Consider the following 22947-nt stretch of genomic DNA (forward strand, 5'->3'; position numbering starts at 1 on the left):
CATGTGACCATGGGGGTCATAAGTGTGAAAAACAGTCATAAGTCACTTTTTTCAGTGCTATTGTTACTCAACAAATGATTGTAAATCAGGGACTACCTATTGTTAGTTTCTGTTGCTTAAATGTGAACATTGATAATACAGATATTTCATGATTAATTATTCTCTTGTAAATCTGGAGAGAATGCCTGCCTCAGTTGGGAATAGTTTATGAGAACAACATCATCTGTGATACATATGATTAGTTATGCCAAAAGAATGAACAAATCTTTAACTATTTTGAGTATACTAATCCATGATTTGTCACCATCCTAATTTCTGGAAAATATATGCATAGAGTTTTTTTAGGCATACCCCCACAAAAAACTGCGTAGAGTTGCTTTTCCCAAACTAGAATAGCTTTTTAGGATAACCTTCCAGAAACATATGCCCTCTAGATGGATTGTAAATCCAAGAATTTAGACCAACATGGTAATCAGTTTTACTTGTTATGAATTTAGTAGAACCAACATATTTAGAGGTTATGAATATTTATAACAACAGTCTGACTGAGCTTCACCTGGTGGTTTTATTGTTATTATATTTGGATTGCTTTCCTTCTTTTATGTTTTGATGCAAATATGTTCCTGCTACCAGTCAGGGTTGTCAAACTGGCGGCCCTTGGGCTGGATGTATCATGTGTAGGCCATGCCATCCCAGCTCTGTAAAGGGGAAAACATCACAATACGTCATGTGATGGCAACCCATGTGCGTGAGTTTGACATCCATGTGCTACCTGATAGTCTAGTCTAGTCCTTCATTTTTTTTCTAAGATCAAAATACTTCATTCATAAGATATTTGAATATTGTTGACACATTATTCAAATCTGGTTTTACAACCCAAGGCCTCCTGCCTGTTCACTTCAGATATGGTGCTTGGTAGTCTCTCCTGTCAGTTATAGTAGACATTTAGGCTTTCCATTATCTACTTCTAAAAGACATCCATTAACAATAGAGGAAAATGTAACCATTCCCACCTTGGGAACTTTCAGAAGCCATTAATCAGCAAGTATTTACTATAAAATATATATCTATTCAAGTCAATGAGAAACTGTTTCACCAGATACAGTCTTGCTTTGCATTTGTGATTATTAGCAGGCAGTGTCTTTCCCACAAGTAAAGGTATTTGGTGCTCTCTTCCTTAAATACGTAGGAGGCTGTTCATGCTTCTGATGATGAGCAGTAAAGAAGCAGTGGAAGGAATAAAAACAACAGGCAAATAAAAAAAAAGAAAAGAAAAGTTAGAGACTTTTGACAATGTCCACTAACTTTTCAGGGATTGAAAATATTAAGTTTTCATACTAACTTCTGGTCATAATGTCTGGTTTTGTTTAACTATGTTGCTGCTGTCTTTGTCTTTGATTCATTATACCTGCAACAGTTTTTCTTCTCTTATATTTATAACTAGTAATGGAGGAGCAGAGCCAAAGCATGGATCTTGCATTGTTTATATTATTCTGATTCTGTGTTTCCATGGCATTGTCTTTCAGACAGAAGAAAATCTATTTAGAACAATTCTTCTTCTTCTTCTTCTTCTTCTTCTTCTTCTTCTTCTTCTTCTTCTTCTTCTTCTTCTTCTTCTTCTTCTTCTTCTTCTTCTTCTTCTTCTTCTTCTTCTTCTTCTTCTTCCTCCTCCTCCTCCTCCTCCTCCTCCATCTCTTCCTGCTCCGCCTTGAACAGGACAGAAAATTCTAGCATTGAAGAAAAACAAAACACTTCTAACACCCGCAGGGATTGTGTCAGCAGTTGGCATTCCCATCAGCATTCAGGAAAATGTATTAAGGAGCCAAGAAAAAAAGAAAAGAAAACATTTATAAAGTCATGGCATCACTCAGCAGTTGTGACAAACTGAAACATCAGCTGTCCCTGTACTTTTACCTGTGCATAAAATATAGAAAGGAAGATGCTAAGTATTGATCATGTTGTCAGAACTTTCAGTGTAAATTACAATTCAGGCTCAGAATTGTAAATTTCTGCATGTAGCTCTCAGCCTAAGAACTAAGCTATGAACACAGAACACCTGTTTCGTGCTGCCCTCTACTGCCTACTGGGAGGAAAAAAACAATAATACTTACATGCCAAATGCTGGATTTTTATTTAATTAGTGTTTATAAAATGTATAGACTGCCCATCTTACCTCAGGGTAACTCTGGACAGTTTATAGCCATAAAAAATAAAACTCTATAAATTAAAAACATAAATAAGTTGACAGAAAATTCAAAACACTATTAATGATGGAGCGGGTGGGAGCAGGATGGGAGGGAAGTGGAATCTGTTATTAATTGATCAATCACCTCCACTGTGATGATCCCCCATTGGAGTCCCAAGCTAACTGACAGAGCCTGGTCTTTAGGCCCTTCCAGAAGGTCAGGAGGGAGGGTTGGGGTTGACTTCACCCTGATGTTCCACAGAGCAGGTGCAACGGCAGAGAAGGCCCTTAGCCTGGATCCTGCCCATCAAAATAGTTGGACTGATGGGACCTGCAGTATGCCTACTCTGCCAGCATTTTAATTTGTATATTTATTTTGTTTTTTAATTTTTAATTATTAAAAATAAACTTTATTAAAAATTAAAAAGAAAAATATATACAATGTGTGGAATACAACATTTTGTTGCAAACAAAACCATTATACAAATACATAACAGATAAATATAAAACATATACACTGCTCAAAAGAATAAAGAGAACACTTAAACAACACAATGTAATTCCAAGTCAATCACACTTCTGTGAAATCAAACTATCCACTTAGGTAGCAACACTGATTGACAATCATTTTCACATGCTATTGTGCATGCTGTTGTGAAAATGGAATAGACAAGAGGTGGAAAGCATAGGCAGTTAGCAAGACATCCCCAATAAAGGAGTGGTTCTGCAGGTGGTGACCACAGACCACTTCTCAGTTCCTATGCTTTCTGGCTGATGGTTTGGTCACTTTTGAATGCTGGCGGTGCTTTCACTCTAGTGGTAGCATGAGACAGAGTCTACAACCCACACAAGTGGCTCAGGTAGTGCAGCTCATCCAGGATGGCACATCAATGCGAGCTGTGGCAAGAAGGTTTGCTGTGTCTGTCAGCATAGTGTCCAGAGCATGGAGGCACTACCACTTTGTCAAAGAATGGAATAAGATTTGTTTGACATAATCTGTTTTTGACAAACCCATGTTGTCTTCTGGTTATAATTTTGCCTGCATCTAGGTATTTGCAAATCTTGATTAACTTTTCCAGGATCTTCCCAGGCATTGATATCAGGTTGATTGATCTGCAGTTTTTTGGATCCATTTTTTTATTTCTGAGTGAGGTTTGAAATAGTATTCATTATACCCATTCCAATTTCCAGTAAGTTGGATAGTAAATTAGTTCTGAATCTTCTGATATACTTTTATAAGGGGACTTCTCATAGATACCTAGGTTTATTTTCAGTTTTTAAATTGTTGGTAAGCCTTAATGGAATGACAGTATCATGTGGTTATCCTGGGTACCATATATGGCTCTTTTCTTTTCTTCCTGCTTTTTACAAGTACATAGAGTATGTTACTGCATGGAGGACTATCAATATTATGTGGATATTCTTTTTTTATTATTATTTTGGCTGAAGCTTTAGAAATGTTTGAGCTGTTGTCATACTACAACTATATGCTTGGCTTTAAAATGTGGAATTAACACACTTTCCTTGGGTGACTCAAATATTGCTCCGAATCAATTCTAATTATCACTGGTTGTCTAACATTTGTCTAAACAATGCTAAAAAAGAAACATTTTTTTAAAAATGAGAATATTTTAACACTCTCATTTAATACTTTAATGTTGTGTTTTATATAGTCTTTACATAGATATATGTATATATATGTATGTATATATATATATATGTATATATGTGTGTGTGTGTATATATATATATATGTGTGTGTGTGTGTGTGTGTGTGTGTGTGTGTATATATATATATATATATTTATTTGTTTTCTGAGGTTCTCGTGGGTATTTGTATGTGGATCTTTGGTTGTTCGGGTTTTCTCCCGCGTAAGATTCGAAGTATCTAGGCAACGTTTCGATGAAGTCTCATTCATCATCTTCAGGCTTCTGTCTCCGGCTCTGTGCTTCTCAGAGTAATGGAGATTGCAGCTGCTTCCTCCTTTTAACTGCCAGTGGGGTGGGACTTGATTGGGTGGGGGCTTGGCTGTGTTCTGATTGGGTGGGGTGTGTTCTCATTGGTAGGGGTTTGGCTGTGTTCTGATTGGTTGGGGGTTAGCCGTGTTCTGATTGGTTGGAGGCGTGTTCTGTTCAGGTGGGGGCTTGGTTGTGCTCAGGTTAGTCTTAGTTGCTGGGGGATTTGAGCTGGTGAGCTGTGATCTTGCTGTTTGGCTTCGAGTTTGTGGTCGTGCTGCATCTTCATAGTGGGTGTCGGTTTGCTTCATGTATGGCTCGGAGGGGTTTGAAGTGGGTAGTGATGCAGCTGCAGTGCAGCTTCTGGTCCATGGTCGTGTCTCATCTTCTGAGTGGGTGTGAATCTGTTTTCTACATGGAAGTGTGGTGGTGGCATCTTGTGTGGCTCTCATGGGTGTGGGTCTGGTGTCCTTCTTCATGTTAGGTACTCGTCTGTTCATGAGGGCGGGTTTCCAAATGGCTGGAAGGCGGGAGGCCATAGAGCCAGCCATAGAGATAGAAAAACGCCCACACAGCATGAACAAACGAGATGACACCTCCCGCCTTCCAGCCATTTGGAAACCCGCCCTCATGAACAGACGAGTACCTAACATGAAGAAGGTCACCAGACCCACACCCATGAGAGCCACACAAGATGCCACCACCACACTTCCATGTAGAAAACAGACTCACACCCACTCAGAAGATGAGACACGACCATGGACCAGAAGCTGCACTGCAGCTGCATCACTACCCACTTCAAACCCCTCCGAGCCATACATGAAGCAAACCGACACCCACTATGAAGATGCAGCACGACCACGAACTCGAAGCCAAACAGCAAGATCACAGCTCACCAGCTCAAATCCCCCAGCAACTAAGACTAACCTGAGCACAACCAAGCCCCCACCTGAACAGAACACGCCTCCAACCAATCAGAACACGGCTAACCCCCAACCAATCAGAACACAGCCAAACCCCCTACCAATGAGAACACACCCCACCCAATCAGAACACAGCCAAGCCCCCACCCAATCAAGTCCCACCCCCACTGGCAGTTAAAAGGAGGAAGCAGCTGCAATCTCCATTACTCTGAGAAGCACAGAGCCGGAGACAGAAGCCTGAAGATGATGAATGAGACTTCATCGAAACGTTGCCTAGATACTTCGAATCTTACGCGGGAGAAAACCCAAACAACCAAAGATCCATATATATTTATATATATTTATATATATTTATATATATTTATATATATTTATATATATATATATATATATATATATATATATATATATATATATATATATATATATATATATATATATATATATATATATATATATATATATATATATAATTTTACGGTACAGGTATGTAGGTCTAGGTGTGTTTGGGTCTTTTCCCATGTAAGATACTCTTAATCTTACACGGGAAAAGACCCAAACACACCTAGACCTACATATACACAGACACACACACACACACACAGACACAGACACACACACACACTGCATTTTTGTATTGTGTGCATGCACCACAACTATTTGGAGGACAGACCAAAAAGAGGAAGTCAGTGTGTGACAACTCTCATATCAAATTTCTTTTCACCATGAACCCTCCCTTCCTCATTCCTTTGTTTTTGTTTCACCTTCTTTCCTTCCTATTATATATGTTTAATGTTAGTGCATTGTCAGAGTGACATCCTGACACTTTCATCAGTGTGTGCCTTTTCCTTCCCTTTTTCCTTCACAACTGTTCCAGACTGATCGCATAAATCCAGATGACATAGATTTAGAAAATGAACCCTGGTATAAATTCTTTTCAGAACTGGAGTTTGGACGTCCGGTAAGTGAGGTTAGAATATATCAGTTTTAGGGATTTGGACCAATTCATACATTTTTGGTAAAAAATGCCTAGATCCTGAAAGTGTATCTATTCAGAATGGAATAATTACTGCAATTGTACTTGAAGTATATGTTTTTAATGTTGCAGTTATCATATATAAATTTCATTGGTGAGGTGAAGAGAAACCTATAGAAATGCTTAAGAATAGTCAATAAAGTGGATCCCTAATAAACTCCTTTTTACGTGTTTGCTGACAGAGCTTTTTAAATTAACAAGAAACTGATAATTATTTGGATTGAGTAATTGTTCAAGCTTTTTTACAAAAAGCTAGACAAAGGCAATTTGTATTACTAGCTTTCATTTAATTTAGATTTAACAGAATAATTATTACTATAAAGCACAAAGTTATATGGAGCAAAAACATTGAAAGAGAATAAATATTCCCTAATAGAAAAGAAACTTTTTTATAAAATCAAGCATCAGCTCTTTGCTTTGGCTATTTTTCTAAATATAAATAGAATACACAATGCCACCTGCAGATTTTGCAGCCTCCAGAGTCATTTGGAATACAACTGCCTTCTGCTTCTGTGATGGCATTGCTGTTATGAAGTGTGAAGGAAACTATTAGCACCACAAATGTGTAAGTTTTTGATGGATGTTAATCATAAGCTGCCCAGGTTTAAGGACAAAACTGTGAAACAGCACAGCTGCTAGAAGACTAAGACAGTTTTGCATATCAGGATTTGTCCCAAACTGAACTTAGATGATCCTCAGTCCTCTGGAGGAAGCCATAAGACCAGCTTTTTTCCCCAGTAATGTCCAAAATCATGTTAGCCCAGGCTACCTTGGATTCGGAAAGTTGTGGAATTTCTTGTGATTCAAAGTCATAACACAAGAGAAGCCCTCCATCATCCTTCAGTGTTTTCCATATGTCATCAAACTATGTGAATAATACAAGAATTTCACATAAATTTAGTTTTCTTGATTTTAAAGAAAAAAAGTTCAACCAGAACAACACTAAAGAACATGAAAGCTCATTTAGAAACCCTCCCAAAAGAAATAAATACCTGGCAGATAATTGAAGAGGCATTAATGACTTTTCCCAAATTGCAATTGTCCCTTATTTCCCAAAAGCTGCTGTTTCCCATCTCACTGCAACCTGGGAAGACCAAACTAGACATTATGGTAAATTCAGCCTCTACTGGAAATCAGAGCCATGTTTTGCCTTGCACTTTTCTGTGTCCCCACTTATTACAATTCTGTCCCTGCCTCCTTCTGTTCATTTACTTTGGTTTCTGGATCTCAATGTATTTTGGGCCTAAATCTCTCTGTGAAACAATTTGCTATATTGAAGGAACTTTATTTTCTAGCAACCTAATCTTAAAGAGAGCTATTTATTACGGTTCATTCTGTGATGTGCAATACAATCCATCATATTCCAGAGTCAACATCTGTTCAGATCTAACCCAGTGAAGAAGACAATCAGAATAGCAGAACTTGGATTGTATCCATAATTTTACAGAAAGCATTAGCCTCACTGAAAACACAGCAGAGCCTCAAACAAGACCAAGTGATTATGTTCTCTCTTTTTTCTCCCATCATTCTTCCATCTTTCCCAATTTAATGCTATTGAATTTGGGAGAGTTATGTTTTACTTTAGTTTTTTACTTGCAACTTTACTAACAGTGGAAGGTTTATTAAAACGATAAGCTACTATTCACATATTCTTTACCCCAGACTGATCCTCTCATTTTATTGCATTTTTATCACTCTTGTAATTCTGTCAGCACTCAGTTTCTAACTATGTCACCTTCTCCATGTTTCATTCCTTGCTGCCATTGATTCTTCTCCATTTCATCTCGCAATTCTACCTATATGATGCAGCCTCCTAAAAAGATTTTGGATTATGTTCAAGACAATCCTCCAGGTTTTTCCAAAGAGGTAAATTAGCATGTTTCTTCAATGGATGGTTAAAATTTGGGGACAACATAAATATTGAATTTTCTCTTATTTAAATACAGGACATTCAGTTCACCTGCATACTATCATACAAAACTCATTCCAATGATACAATTATAACTGTTTTTTCTAGTGTATTAACACACACAAATGCCCAACTACAATCCCACAAATATGAAATATCTTTCAGTAAAAATATCCTAGCAATACTTGCCTTATTTTATTTATTTACAAAATTTATATTACCATCTCATGTAATAATCCTAGGTAGCTCACAATAATCGATAAAAACAAGGATGAAAGCTAAGTCATTTATTCCCAGGCACCAAACCAAACAAACTCCAAGCTCAATCCAGCTAATCACAAGGGAACTCTTTTTAACAGAAAGAATATATCAATTGTCAGACAATTTGGGATCAACAAATCTCATTCCCATAACCATTTAACAATAAACATTGCTGCTGCACTAGCAGATGGAGGTGGGAGGAAAATAATGAATAATAGTTATTATTCTGACTTTTGGTATTTGAATCAGAAAATAAAATACAAGCTGAATAGTCAAGACCTTGTTGATGATTCAAACTCTGTCAAGGACCTTGGAGTACTCATCTCTAATGATCTAAGTGCTAGAGCCCACTGTAACTACATAGCCAAAAAGGCATTAAGAGTTGTTAACCTCATCCTACGTAGCTTTTTCTCTGGTAATATCACACTATTAACTAGAGCGTACAAAACATTTGCTAGACCAATATTTGAATATAGCTCATCAGTCTGGAACCTGCATTATGTATCTGATATTAATACAGTTGAGAAAGTCCGGAAATATTTCACAAGAAGAGTTCTCCACTCCTCTACTCATTACAGAATACCTTATGCCACCAGACTTGAAATTCTAGACCTAGAAAACCTAGAACTATGCCGCCTTCGATCCGATCTAAGTATAGTATATAAAATTATATATTGCAATGTCCTACCTGTCAATGAATACTTCAGTTTCAACCATAACAATACAAGATCACACAATAGATACAAACTCAAGGGTAAACCGCACCAAACTTGATTGCAGGAAATATAACTTCAGCAACAGAGTGGTCAATGTCTGGAATACTCTACCTGACTCTGTGGTTTCTTCTACCATACCTGTCCTATTGTTTCTTTTTATTTTTATTATATGTATCCATTTCATGTGTTCATAACTATGTTTATACTTATACCTGTTACTTATAATCATTTGACTAAATAAATAAAATAAATAAAAAACAAAATACTGCACTAGAACATTAGAAAAACATCATGTTAGGTAAACTCATTAATTGCTGTACATTTCATGTGTTGAAATCAAAGTGTATAAACTATATACAGTAATATGTTGAGAATCAGGAGAGTGAATTACTAATTCCAAAAATGCTTAATATTGGTTTAGAATTAATATAACCAGACAAAAGTTAAGAATTTTAAAGTAATAGTGAAATAAATTTACAATGGATTGTGCAAACTTTATTTCTTATTTATTGTTAATTATTTATTGTGGGTTGCTCTCCACCCTTCTCCCTGGCAAACTTGTTTGAGGTTTTTTATATTGTTATTTTTGACTTTTTAAGCCTTCCAGAATTATCCTGGGTAGTCATAGAAATAAAATCTCAATAAATACCAGTAATTCAAAAACATTGCATCTATAAAAAAAATTGCTTACCAGTAGATTCTGAACATCTAAACAAAGAAAATAGCATTTCTCAAATCTTTTTGGTTGTTGTTGTTTTTAAGTTTGGGTGCTTTGATTATTAGGAACATTGATCTTTCTAGCATCAGTTGAACATGTTCTCCTTAAAAACCTCAATATTCTTAAAGCAGCAGAAACCAAATCAATTTTCTGTAATAGTGGTACAAAATTTTCTTTTGCTTATCAAGAAGTGAAAATAAGAGATATGTTTAGTCTCCAATTGGTTTCATATACCTGTAGAATTATAAAAAAAACTTCAACATATATTTAGATAATGAAGAATCCTTAAGCCATATTGGCCTTTTTTCAACAAGTAGACTTGTAGACTATGTTCTTTAGCAGAGTTCTCCAAACTTGGCAACTTTAAGACTTGTGGAGTTCAACTCCTAGAATACTCCAGCCAGCTGTGCTGGATTCTGGGAGTTGAAGTGCACAAGTCTTAAAGTTGCCACATTTGGGGACCCCTGTTCTTTAGGGTCTCCAACTGCATGTCTGTAATTAACTAACAGAGTGAAATATGCGCCTTTATTGAGTAGTTGAGAGAATTAAGAGCAATCTTCAGAATATATCTTGTTGCTATTTCCGGTCCATTAAAATTTGCAATCTGATGATGCCAACTCTCTCTGCCTAAAGCCAATCCTTTCAACTGGGTGTCCCTCAAGCATGTATAGGAGAGATTGTCACAAAGATTTCCAAGAGGCTGGTGTTAGTACAATAGAGCAATAGGGAAAAATGATGAGGACTTTCCATTTCTGTTTCTATCTCATTTAATACAAACTTTTACCCTATGGAGTCTTCATGTAAACTGCAGTCTCCAAACAATGAAGATTTTCTACATTAACTGGCCTACTAATATGCATAATAGGCTTTTTAATAAAAGTACTAAATTGAGATTTTGTTCATGAGTTCAGTCTTCTTAAACTTTATATCTAAACTTTTTAATAGTTGATTCTGCCTTATAAAAAGTTTATTGTATATATTATATATTTCTGAAATCCCAGTCTGGCCAATGTTTACCTGAATGCTATAATTTGAATACAGGATTACATTTTTATACAGATTTCCTCAGCTTACAATCATGATTGGGACCAAAACTTCTGTTGCTAAGTGATGCAGTTATTAAGGAAGTCATCATATGACTGCATCCAATTTTAAGACCTTTTTTGCTGCAAATGTGAAGCAAATCCCCACGGTTGTGAAGCAAATCATGCAGTCATTAAATGAATCCGGTTTCCCCCACTGACTTTGCTTGTTGTAAGCCCAGGATGCTGCAACTGTTATAAGCCACCCAGGGTTGCTGTATTAGTGAGATGGGCAGCATAGAAATTTAATAAATAAAACTGGTTGCCAAATGCCTGAATTGTGATTGTGGAAATGCTATGATGGTCATATGTGTGAGGACTGGTTGCAAGTCATCTTTTTCAGAACTATCAGAATTTTGAATGATCACTAAACAAATGGTCATAGGTGGAGGACAACCTTTGTACATCTTCTATAGATACATTTGCAGAGTATTGCTGAGTAAAGTCCAAAGAATAGCTATTAGACAAAGGATACTGCCAGTTCAAGTGGCAGAGGTTACATTGCAGGCACCTAAACTTTCCTTTTTAAGATCCTTAAACTTGCCTGCTTTAGATGCAATAGTGGACATTCTCCTAACCCAAGCAAAGAAGTAACATTTGTCAGTCTACACTACTTATAGAGGTGGTTTATATATTTGATAAGCTGTACCTGGGATGGGGTTCTTCTTTTCCCAAATCCTGCTGGTTGTTCTGTACAGGTAGTCCTCCTTTTAATAGTGATAATTAGGATGAGCAGCACCATCACTAAGCTGTATGGTTGTAAAGTGACATCACATGATTGCTGCAACTTACAATGGCGTTTAGAGCAGTTGCAGTCCTTAAACAAATCATGCATGGTCTTTAGTGTGATATCTTGAGATTTCCAATTGCCACCTCCCTGCTGGATTCCCCGGTTGACTTGTTGAAACCTGACAGTGCAGGTCACAAATGATGATCATGTGAGTGTGGGATGTTGTGAGTGTTGTAACATGAGTCAGGTCCAAAGACCCAATTGCCAGATTGCAATTACATGAACGTAGGGATGCTGCAGCAGCTGCAACCACCAAGACCAGTGATAAGCCTCTTCATTTCATCATAACTTTGAAAAGTTGCTGAATGAGTGGTCATTAAACAAGGACTACGTGTAATAATATATGTGGCTATTTCCAGCTCAAGCTTTAACATCTGCTAAGATACCAGTTTAAAAAGATTTGTTATTAAATTTGAATTTATATTGACAAAAAAAGTATTTGTATTCTCAAAATAATCATTTTAATATTACTCCTGTGCCAAAACAAAATCTTTAAGTCTGGAGACCAAACTGTGTGCTTAACATGAAGTTTAAAAAGTTAACAAATGGCAATATATGCTACAAAAGTTTAAGCTGTTTACAGATAATTTCCACCTTGATTTGATTTTAATATTGTGGCAAGTAATACATTATTTTTAATTATTTTTTCATTGTTATAGTTTCTAATATTTAGTCAATATAAGGGTATCAGGTTTAATTTGAGAAACTGGCTGAAAAAAATAGATATTAGCTCCAATATTAAAAACAGCATTTGAAATTAGTTTAAAAGCTGCTTTTAATTACATAGTTAATACTAATGATTGTGAGAGTCTTCAATCAATCAATATGTTTGGTTGTCAATATTTTTGAAATCCAGTTTAAACTGCTTGCTTATTTCTGCAGACATCTTTATACTACAGTCCAGCAGACAGACGAGTGGATAGACCTTCTAGGTAAGAGAAATCAAATATCTAAATACAAGTAGAAAGAAAAAGGCTCCTTCAAGTTATGAAAAATCTCTTGCTTATACTTAAAACAGTTCTTACATTATATGCCTGGTATTTTTTTTTCCTACAGAAAGATAATTCCACATCCGTTTTTAGATTAAGCACAGTATAGATTGAACTTTTCCTGCAAGTATTCTCACTTTATACAGCTCCTTTAACTTCCTTGTGCCATTTTCTCTTTGAATTAAGCATAATTTATCTATATGTGCTACAGCTGTATTTCTCAACGTTATTGTGTGGATTTTGACTCCCCAAATTCCTCAACCAGCAGTCTTAAAGTGGTCAATGTTGAAAAACACTGTGCTACAGCATGAGATTTCCGTGACCATCCTGTATCCTTTGCTATTTTCATAAGATTCTTTTTGTAAAGGCATCTGATGATTGAATGACAAAACCTCTAGTCTAAGCATAGCAACACAATGTACGTCTTCCAATTTATATTCCAGAGAGAGGGGGGAATTTAAGAGAAGGATTATTTGGGAACCGTAGAGCCTTGGTTCTGGAAGAAAGTCTACCTGTAAAAAACTAGTGTTACCGATATAATTAAACCCATTAACAACAAATATTAACAGACTATAGATATATTATAACTGCTTCACTTCGTATTGCAATGTATTTTAAGTAATTTAGTAAAACTTAATTTGCTTCTTTGTGTAAATATGTCATCATATATCTTCTCCACATCCTACCTAGTCATACAAAAATAAAACAAAACAGCAAAATTTATCAACCAGCAGAGATGGTAGTATAGTAGTAAAAATGTATAGTGAGTGTAATATCCCCGGCTTTGGAAATGTAAAACTAGAAATAAAAGGCTACAAGTAAGTACACTATTAATTATGATGGTTATGTATTCATATGAACTTGAATGCAACTAAACATCATTAATCCAGATACATACATACATACATACATACATACATACATACATACATACATACGGAATCTTGGTTTTTACATTTGTGTATGTATAGAGGGGCCACATTGGTAGAATCTTTTGAGGTGTATACAGGAAGGAAGGAAGGAAGGAAGGAAGGAAGGAAGGAAGGAAGGAAGGAAGGAAGGAAGGAAGGAAGGAAGGAAGGAAGGAAGGAAGGAAGGAAGGAAGGGATATATGTAGCTATAGAAAAAATATGTCACACTTTGGATGTGTGATTTTTCTACAAACACATATCCATGTTGACCTAAAGCAGACAAAAATCCATAAATGTGGTTTAAGAAGGTACTATTCTTCCATCTTTCTCAAATGCCATAATATTTTTTTCACTCTGACAGAGTAAAGATTAAAATAGATCTACTTCTACATATAAAATGGCATTTATCTCTGCTTTTAATGATCAATTGTTTTTATATTTGTCTGATTGAAATAATTTTCTAGTGTTGCTTTGAAATAAAGTATTAATGTATACTTATTTTAAATGTTTTATATATACCATTTTTATTTTAAATAAGCAAATAGGATAACTAAACTGTGGAGTGCTTCATTTTCTGTCTCAACATAGCTTTGTCTCAGAATTTTGTTACCCTTCTATCCTTATTATTTATAAATAATATTGTAGCAGAACACATGTTGCATTTTTTGTATTCTTGCATGGATGTTGTAGTTTTGGAAATTGTAGAGAAGATTTTCAAGTGGACATGAGTAAGACATCAAGATACATTATTTAGCTACCTCATAAGGAAAGCAAATAATAGAACCTTTCCTTTCATCCCAAAGAATTTTACAAGCATATTGGGGGCAATATTCTAACTCTATAATCACTTAGGGCTATAAAGCTCTATGAAAACAGTATATAAGAATACGTGCTATTGTTATTGCCACACAATGGGATGAGCACTGTTCCTTGCTCAAGCTCCTGCCTGCCTAGCAGTTCGAAAGGATGCAAATGCGAGTAGATTAATAGCTACCACTTTGGTGGAATGGTAACAGCATTCAATGCACCTTACCATGTAGCCATGCTGGCCACATGACCACAGAAAATGTATTTGGACAATGCTGGCTCCATCAGCTAAGAAATGGAGATAAGCACCGCAACCTAGAGTCAGACACAATTGGATAGGGAAGCCTTTTTTGCCTTTTTATTGGTACTGTATTTAGTTATGTTAGCAATGGCTAATGAGCTTAATTATTTGCTGACTTCTAAGGAGACATCTTAGACATGTCTTGCTACATTATTATTTTCTTCTCCAGTTCTACAAGTACTTCAAGTGATTACAGAAAACGAAGGAAATCGGAGCCTGCAGTAACTCAGCAGAAAGTCCACACTGATCAGAATGTAAATCGATACACTCTTGGTCGTACAGATACACAGAGCACCTATTCAACCCTTAGGAAGCCTGTTACAACCTCTTCTCCATCTTCTCCATCAAGAGCAAAAGGTAATACATGAGCACAAGGATAAATAAACTGGAATAATTATTCATGAATTCCAAAACAACATGGATGGATTTCAAATTCGACAAAACAATCAAAATTCACCAGTCCAATTTGCACGGAAGGAATAGAAATCCAGTATTTATATTCATATTAATCTCCTAATCTGATATGTCAGCAAGTCATCATATGAAGACTTTTGTAGCCTTTTCTTTTATTATAAATAAGCAAATTAAAATCTTTAAAAAAAAACTTTAAAGTTGATTCACCAGACAAGGAAAAGACAGGGATTGAGGGCATTTTCTTCCCAAATATAATATTATCTTTTAAGATTGTCATACATCACTAATCAAGACATAAATCACAAACATAAATGTATCCAAAGGAAATGCAGTCTGCATATCTCTTAATGTTTGATAAATGAACTACCCCTTTTTAATGACTGAATAGGAAAATGAATTATTGTCTTGGCAAACATATATGGGGCATGAACTCTTAATGCAGGCTTTCCATGTCTGCATTCACTAAGAGCTTTTTTCTGCCGTATTTCATTTCTGCAATACTTCTCCATTTCACATATTTGCTAATGCTTCCTGGTTATTGTTATTGTACAACACCTGAAGTATTTCCTATGATTGCCCCCAACTCTGCAATGCCATCATAATGATTCAAAATGTTACATTGAAAAGGCAGCCATGTACCATTTACCCAATTGGAATATGAACAAACCAAGATAACTGTAACAGTGCAATTGAAGCTCCATCTGAATTTTTAGGTTGTCATGAGGCAAATCTGTCACTTAGATTTGCCTCGTGACAGCTGCCATTTTGACTTTTTGGACCAGACATTGTGGACATCCCAGTAATTAACTGTGTTGGGGAAGGGAGAGTAAAGATTGTCTTAGAGTTGTTGAGAAGAATAGACAAAACTATTGAACAAAAACGAATGTGTGAAGAGTAGCCATTGGGTGGGAGAGGCTGTTTGTCTATGAAGTTAGTCTTTGTTGTAATACCTAAAAAAAAACTTTTTTTCTTACTATCCATATTATGTACTTCTATTTGTCCCAATTCCATTCAGCTTTCTTCTCTCTATTCTTTTTTCTTTCCTTCCCTTTTCTAACATAGCTATCCTTTCTTTTAACTCATTTATATTCTATCTTTTGCCTTTCCTTCCTCTTTCTCCTTTTTTTTCATTTTTGCTAATTATGTTGGAAAGAGGGGAGAAGTGTAAATATACACTCATGTAAAAGTATTTTATGGTAAAAGAAGGAACTGTTGTAATATGTATATGATGGGTTCATTAATTTTATAAATAGGGTTTTGTATATAATATACAAATATAAATTTAGCATTTTTTGTTCTGGATCAGCCTTTTTTGGAGTGTAGCTTCTGGCAGATACCTATATATGTATGTCCCGTATGTGCACACATGTGTGCATGTTCAGGAATTTATATACAGATGCATAAGTGTGTTTATGTCATTTGCACACATTATTGGAGCAATCTCCAATATCGGTTTCAACCAAAGTTGACAACCCTTGGTTGAAAAAGTAGAAAAACTGGGCATTGTGCATGATTTTTGTCTCTGTGTATGATATTTTTTAAAGAAAATCTGCTCTTCTCTTGGATTATCTTCCTTTTGGGTTAAAATGGCAAATGGTCCTTTGAATTAACAAAAAAAAAATCCATTTCACCCCTAGGGGTGGTCTGTGTCTTCTTGTGCTGCCCCACTCACCCACACCCACACATAAAGTGTGATTTAGAGAGTTTATTGATGTTCCCCAGCAATTCCCTTCACGCAACCTCAGAACTGTCCCAAATAAATCCAGCCAGAAGCAGGCCAAGGTCCACAAGGCAATGCCCAATAGTCCATAAAACAATGGAAAGTTGCTCCAACAAATAAGCCCACCAAACAATCTTAAATCTACCAGGCCAAACTGAAATATACCCACAAGAGCTCACTTGACAAAAGAAGTTCAGAATCTCCAAGGCACAAGGTCAAGCAGAAAGCCAAACACAGCCATAAACCAAACACATTGTTCCCAGCAAAGCCTCCCTCTGCCAACTATGATAAATAGCTTTCTGGTGCAGCCCATCAAGACAAAAAAAGTGATGGTTCACTTAACAACTGCCTCCTTAGCAATGGAAATTTTAGGCTCAATTGTAGTTGATGAATATCTATATACACATACACATATACCATATAGTTAATGTCTCAACATCCCAATATGTTCCACCGAAAATCAGGACTATTTGCATTCTCTGTTTTAATGTTTCTCATTTGTTAACAGGGTTTATTTGTGTAAGTGTTCCTACTTATTTATATAAAAAGCAGTCTAAAATCAAAGGCATTTAAGATAACTTTCTTCTAATGTTTATTTAATTGCATGACACTTTAACATTTAACACATTTCTAGTTTTAATACTTCAGGGTACAAAATTAGTAATCAGCATTAGTACTTGGCTAATATTATCTGAGTCAAGATGGGATAATTGTTTGTATATATTTATAACATTTTCTATATTGTATTGCAGAATCTCAGTGTTCAATGTTTGGGCATATAGCAATTCTGTTTTGTTCCATTTTGCTGGAACCAATCTAATTCAGGCAATGGATTTTGAGAGTTATGGATAAAGTGCCTTAGTTTTGCTTTTTCCCAAATTTTACTAACTTCAGATCTATTGAACTACAACTCCCATTATTCCCAATTACCAAAATTGTATTCCAACATATCAGTGCTCATTTAACTATTTTCCCTGTAAATCCATTGATTAAAGTTTTCAGCTTAGAAGTTTCCTCATTGTTCACCCTGTTACATTACAAATATCACCAATACAAGGGAATTGTGATGACCTGGAGTGTATCAAAAATATAACAAAAATCAAAACGTAAATAAAGGTCCTTTAATGCCTTCAACTTGGCTTCACTGTTTAATTGTTCACAGTTGAAGATTAAACTATTTTCAAAATAACATTCCAAACAAAAGAAAATACAGTTCAAATTCAAAGAGCAGATAACGAAGCAAAAAACAAAAACAAACCGCACTGAAGAAAGTTCCACAAGAGACCAGGATAAATAATTAGAAACTTCAGGAAGATAACCAGGTACAGTCCGTTGGAAGAACGCTAACCAAGATAAACTTCATCCAGGAATAAAACACTATTTGTCTCCAGAATTTGTTAGCATGCAGGTCCAAACTCTTATGCAGATCTCATACCTGCAACTCATGAAGAGGATAATGGCCCTCTCCTCCCAAATAGCCCTAGGATGGATCACATTTTTCCCTGATCCTCTCCTCCCTGCATGCCCTAGGATGGAGAGGGAATCAGCCTGGGTCCTCCTCTGACTGCTCAGCCGGCCTCTGCCCTTCCCCAGCCTCCTCCACCACCTCTGGAGCCACACTTCCATTCCCTGTTGGCTGTTCCTCCTCTCCCTCAGAGTCAGTCTCCATCAAGGGCATAACAGGAATAACCAGAGGAAGAATTTAAAAGAAAAACCTGTGGGGTGAGAAAGAGAAAGGTGGAGAAACAAATGGAAAATCTTATTTTTAAATTAGAAAAACTGTAAAGGGGCCTAAGGTTACGATACACTACCAATTTTCTAAATTGTTCAAAGTCTTTCCAAGTAGGTAATACATTTATACCTGGTTTTCTATTGGCTGTTTTTATAATGTATAATTTTTATTTAAAGCTTACATAATCAAAAAATAAACAAGACAATATATGAAAGGAAAATAGAAAAAGGAAGAAGATCAAATAAAAGGTACTGGAAATAATATAGATTAAGAAAGAAAGAAAAAGAGTATTTAAAATATGACTTCTGATCTTCTACATAGCAGTTGCAAATAAACTTCTACTATCTCTCCCCCATTAGAGTTACATTATGTAGTTCCATTTTTCCCCACGTTTCATCCTTTTTAATCAGCTGATCCAGAAATCACTTTTCGTTTTCATTTTGTCTATTTTCAGCAATTATTGGGCTGTTTTTTAATTTTAATTTTATTGCCTGGATTAGATTTCTGAACAGGAAATGCAGTTAATTTTTTTTAGTTAACTTACCTTAAAATCTGAGAAAGATGATAATGTATGTGCACAATTTTACAGCATGTTAGGGAAACTAGGTGAGAAATGGTACCCAGTTTGCCATTCCAAAAATTTAAAGATACATATAGAAGCCTTTCTATATTGATAGTGCAATCCAAACTTAACTGAATGATTATTGTATTTTAGGTATGCATATTATGCAATAATAATTATTAACTCTATGTTAAGAAAATCAAAGTGCTTCCTCACCACTGATTTCTTTCTGGCATGTAATAATTGTTATTTTTCTGTCTACTTTTGAATCTGTTAATTTCTGGCAATGTCTCTTTTTCACCATGCTGCTCTGTGGATTATAAAGGTGGGGATATTAGCAAAACATATTCATCCCTTTCCAGTTATTCAGTCCCCAACCAGAACACCTCGAATGATTTAGATTATGGTAAAAATTATGGGCAGCGATTAGCTGTTCCAGGGGATTCAAGAAGAGCCATCAGCTACAAGAATGGCTGGCAAATGGCCCGTCAGAATGCAGAAGTTTGGAGCAGCACTGAAGAAACTTCCTCTCCCAAACGCAAATCTCGCAGCTACGATGACCTATTAGCTGATGATCACTGTTGCTTCTCTGATACACAGAATAAATCTGAAAGTATGGTGTCCCTGTTGTGTGCAGACAATTCCAAAGGTGATTCTTCCCTTACCTGGGCTTCCCCATATTCCTCTGAAACTCGTGGTTCCAATCGGTCAAGGGCACATCATAGGTCTGCCCATGATGTTCCTGGATTCCTAAAACTGTACAAAAGAATGCACCGCATTAACCGCAAAGACTTGCTTAATTCTGAGGTGATCTGTTCTGTAAAATCCAGAGTACTACAGTATGAAAAGGAACAGCATAAGAGCTTGATACATGGTTGGAAGGAATCCTCCACAGAGGAAGTACCAAGAGACATGGTGCCCAATAGAATATCTGAATTTGAAAAACTAATTCAGAAATCTAAATCAATGCCAAATTTAGGGGAAGAAGCATTATCAACTGTAAGCTTCATGGAACCCCCTAAAAATGGCTTTTGTACAATGAGACGGTTTTCTATTGAATCCTTGCTGGATGAAGAAAATCAAAATAGGCACACTACTCAGGTGCAAAAGAATTACAAGTCCAACACTATGGTGCCAATTCACATTGAAGTAACTAGTGAGGAACCACAAAGATCTCAGATGGACTATTCAGACAGTGACCAAGATGGAGTGGTCTCTGACATGAGTGACTTCATACAGATAGAAGGCTCATCTTTTTGTAGTGAAAGCGATTTTGATCACTTCTCCTTCACATCCTCAGAAAGTTTTTATGGATCAGGACATCACCACCATCACAAGCATCTTATCAGCTCCTGCAAAGGAAGATGTCCAGCCTCATACACACGCTTCACCACCATGCTGAAGCATGCAAGGGCTAAACAGGAAACCACCCCAGAAGATCCTAAGCGACAAGATTCCGATGCTGGCCTCTCTAAACTAGCCTTCCTAGTCAGCCCAGTGCCTTTCCGGAGGAAAAAAAACACACTCCCCAAAAAGCAGGTTGAAAAGACTAAATGCAAATCATCTGTCTTTGATGCCCTGGACTCTGCTCTTAAAGATATCTGTGACCAAATCAAAGCAGAGAAAAGAAGGGGAAGCTTGCCTGACAATAGTATATTGCACAGACTTATTTCTGAATTGCTTCCCGACGTTCCTGAAAGGAATTCCTCCCTTAAAGTTTTTAGAAAAAGTCCCATACGCCAGCCTTTGCATCCACTGCCTCACGATGGTGCTATTCACTGTCCGTTGTACCAGAATGAATGCAGAAGTTTGCCTCTCAGTGCCTCTTATCAAGACATGGATGCTACCAACAGCAGCAACCAGGAATATGATAATGTTCTGTGTTTCCAAGGTGGATTACTTCCTTTTCTTTATGCTTGTGTTTGATTCATTCACCCTTATCCTCTCTAGTTTATTCTCATTACATTTGTGTTGTGCACCTTATATAGCCTAGAAATTGTATGTTGTACAGTCAGTCATAGGAATGAAAAAAAATCAGTTTATGACAATAACAGTGTATAAAGTCGCACTTTTCAGACCAGCCAACAAAAGGAAAAAGTAATCTTTTGTTATTAGAATTTGAATAGTTACTGAAATAAGAATGAAATAATAATGAAACTTAATATCATACAGTGAAAAAGTCTCAAATGGTCTAATTTTCATATTAATAATTTTTGGAAAAAAGTACATTATTATTTCCTAATAAAATATATGGTCACCTGAATATAAGAAAGTACAAGATGAAATAATAAGAAAAGACACACTTGTTTTAAAATTATTTCCATCTAGGTTCACAAAATAATTCAGTTATGTAGAAACATAATTATGGCTGAACTGAATGTTTGGCTCACTAATCTAAATTTCCATCTGTGCAATGATGGTGGCAACATTAAAATCTACTAATTTTAAAATGGCTTCATTTAATATTAAGAAGGACAAGTCCTACAAGGATAAAACCAAGGTAAGGAGTATTACAGTTGCAATTTCATCTACTTAGCTGAAGTCTATGTTTCAATAAAAATAATAACAGGCACATGATCTCCATTAATAATATGGAATATTTTAAAATTCAACTCGGTCATGGTCTCCTCTGCACAGAGCTGTATAGCTCAACTATCAGCAGCAACAGAAAGCAATGGCTCCTCTGCTGTCCCTCACATCTTCTCCAATGAGACTGAGATTAGAAATGTCTTCTTTTAAATGAAATTTCCTGTGATGCTAAAATCAAATTTCCTGTGATGCTAAATCTGCTTATTTTGAACCAGTTATAAACAATATTAAACAGTGGGTTGCTAAACCATAGTTCCGAGCTGATTCCAGTGGCAAGCAATATAGGGAATTATATTTTAGCAACATGAGTAAAGCCACATATTACCTCTCATTTAAAAGAAGCAAGGATCAAAATATAGTTTATACTCCTAACTTATTGGTAAACCAATACTGCTTTACACTAGCTAGAGTTCACTTAGTTATCTACAACTTGATTAGTTTAAAATGAGTGTGCCAGTCTCCTTTGCCCAGGGGGAAGACAAAAAAAGAAGATTTGAGTCCAAACTTCATGGTGCTTTTGCATATACCATTGTTGTACATCGTCCAGCATCACTTCTTGTGATATGGGCAGCCATATAAATTTGGTAGATAAATAAACCAACAATTAGAATTGCTGTTCAGAAATGAGTCCAGAAACTTCTTGCTCCATGTAAATGTAATAAATTGAACATATTATTTAGATATCAGGGTTTAGATATATGCAGTTTCTATCATTTCTTACATGCAATAGTAATTTCTGACATGAAAGGTGCCACTAACACAAATTGCACTTGGAGTTATATTCTGGAAGTTTTTAAGTCCACGCATCTTAAAGTTACCAAGTTTGAGAAATTCCAGTTTAGGGTACCATAAATACAAATAGTTATTTGAAAATAACAAATAGAATAATTATTTCTCATTGAGGATTTCTATAAAAATGAACTATAGTATAGACCTTACAAATCTGCTTAAAAGTGTTAATGAGCTACATTATTTTTTTCTTCATGTTAATAGCACTTACATAGGTATTTTCAACTTGTCATATTCTAATCTTAAATGTGTTTACTCAGTAATCAATCTGCTGAATTTAAGAAGGCTTTTCCCTAATAAACGTTGGGATCACACCGAAAGGATGCAATCCTATTTCATTGACATTTCTATATAAATAATTAAGTTTTGTGAGCTAGAAATATGGAATTATAGATATCACTTAACCTGGAAAGCAGCTATTTGTTTGATCTGTGATTATTTTATTAAAAAAATAGCAGTAATGCTTCTGACTAATGGCATGGTACGCTAGTAGCTTTTATGATTCCCCTTTTTTACAGGAAAAATAGTCCCCAGGACTGTTTTTCCCAAAGTTCCCC

The 22947-nt window shown here is 35.8% G+C and overlaps 1 protein-coding gene across 20 annotated transcripts in view; it reads left to right on the top strand.

The window, feature by feature from the left end:
* SORBS2 (sorbin and SH3 domain containing 2) overlaps positions 1 to 22947 on the top strand; it is a 199721-nt gene that overhangs the window by 148058 nt on the left and 28716 nt on the right. For 8 of the 20 annotated variants that reach the window (XM_087936284.1, XM_087936285.1, XM_087936286.1 and 5 more), the window contains 5 exons: positions 5942 to 6025; positions 7910 to 7966; positions 12459 to 12508; positions 14754 to 14941; positions 19338 to 20903. In XM_087936284.1, the coding sequence (XP_087792410.1) occupies positions 5942 to 6025; positions 7910 to 7966; positions 12459 to 12508; positions 14754 to 14941; positions 19338 to 20903 (1945 nt within the window). The remainder of the gene's footprint in view (positions 1 to 5941; positions 6026 to 7909; positions 7967 to 12458; positions 12509 to 14753; positions 14942 to 19337; positions 20904 to 22947) is intronic. The other 12 variants (XM_087936301.1, XM_087936299.1, XM_087936300.1 and 9 more) reach the window with 3 other exon arrangements.

The sequence above is a fragment of the Pseudonaja textilis genome, chromosome 6, assembly GCF_049901715.1.
Source record: "Pseudonaja textilis isolate UNSWEBS1 chromosome 6, rPseTex1.2, whole genome shotgun sequence".
NCBI lineage: Eukaryota > Metazoa > Chordata > Lepidosauria > Squamata > Elapidae > Pseudonaja > Pseudonaja textilis.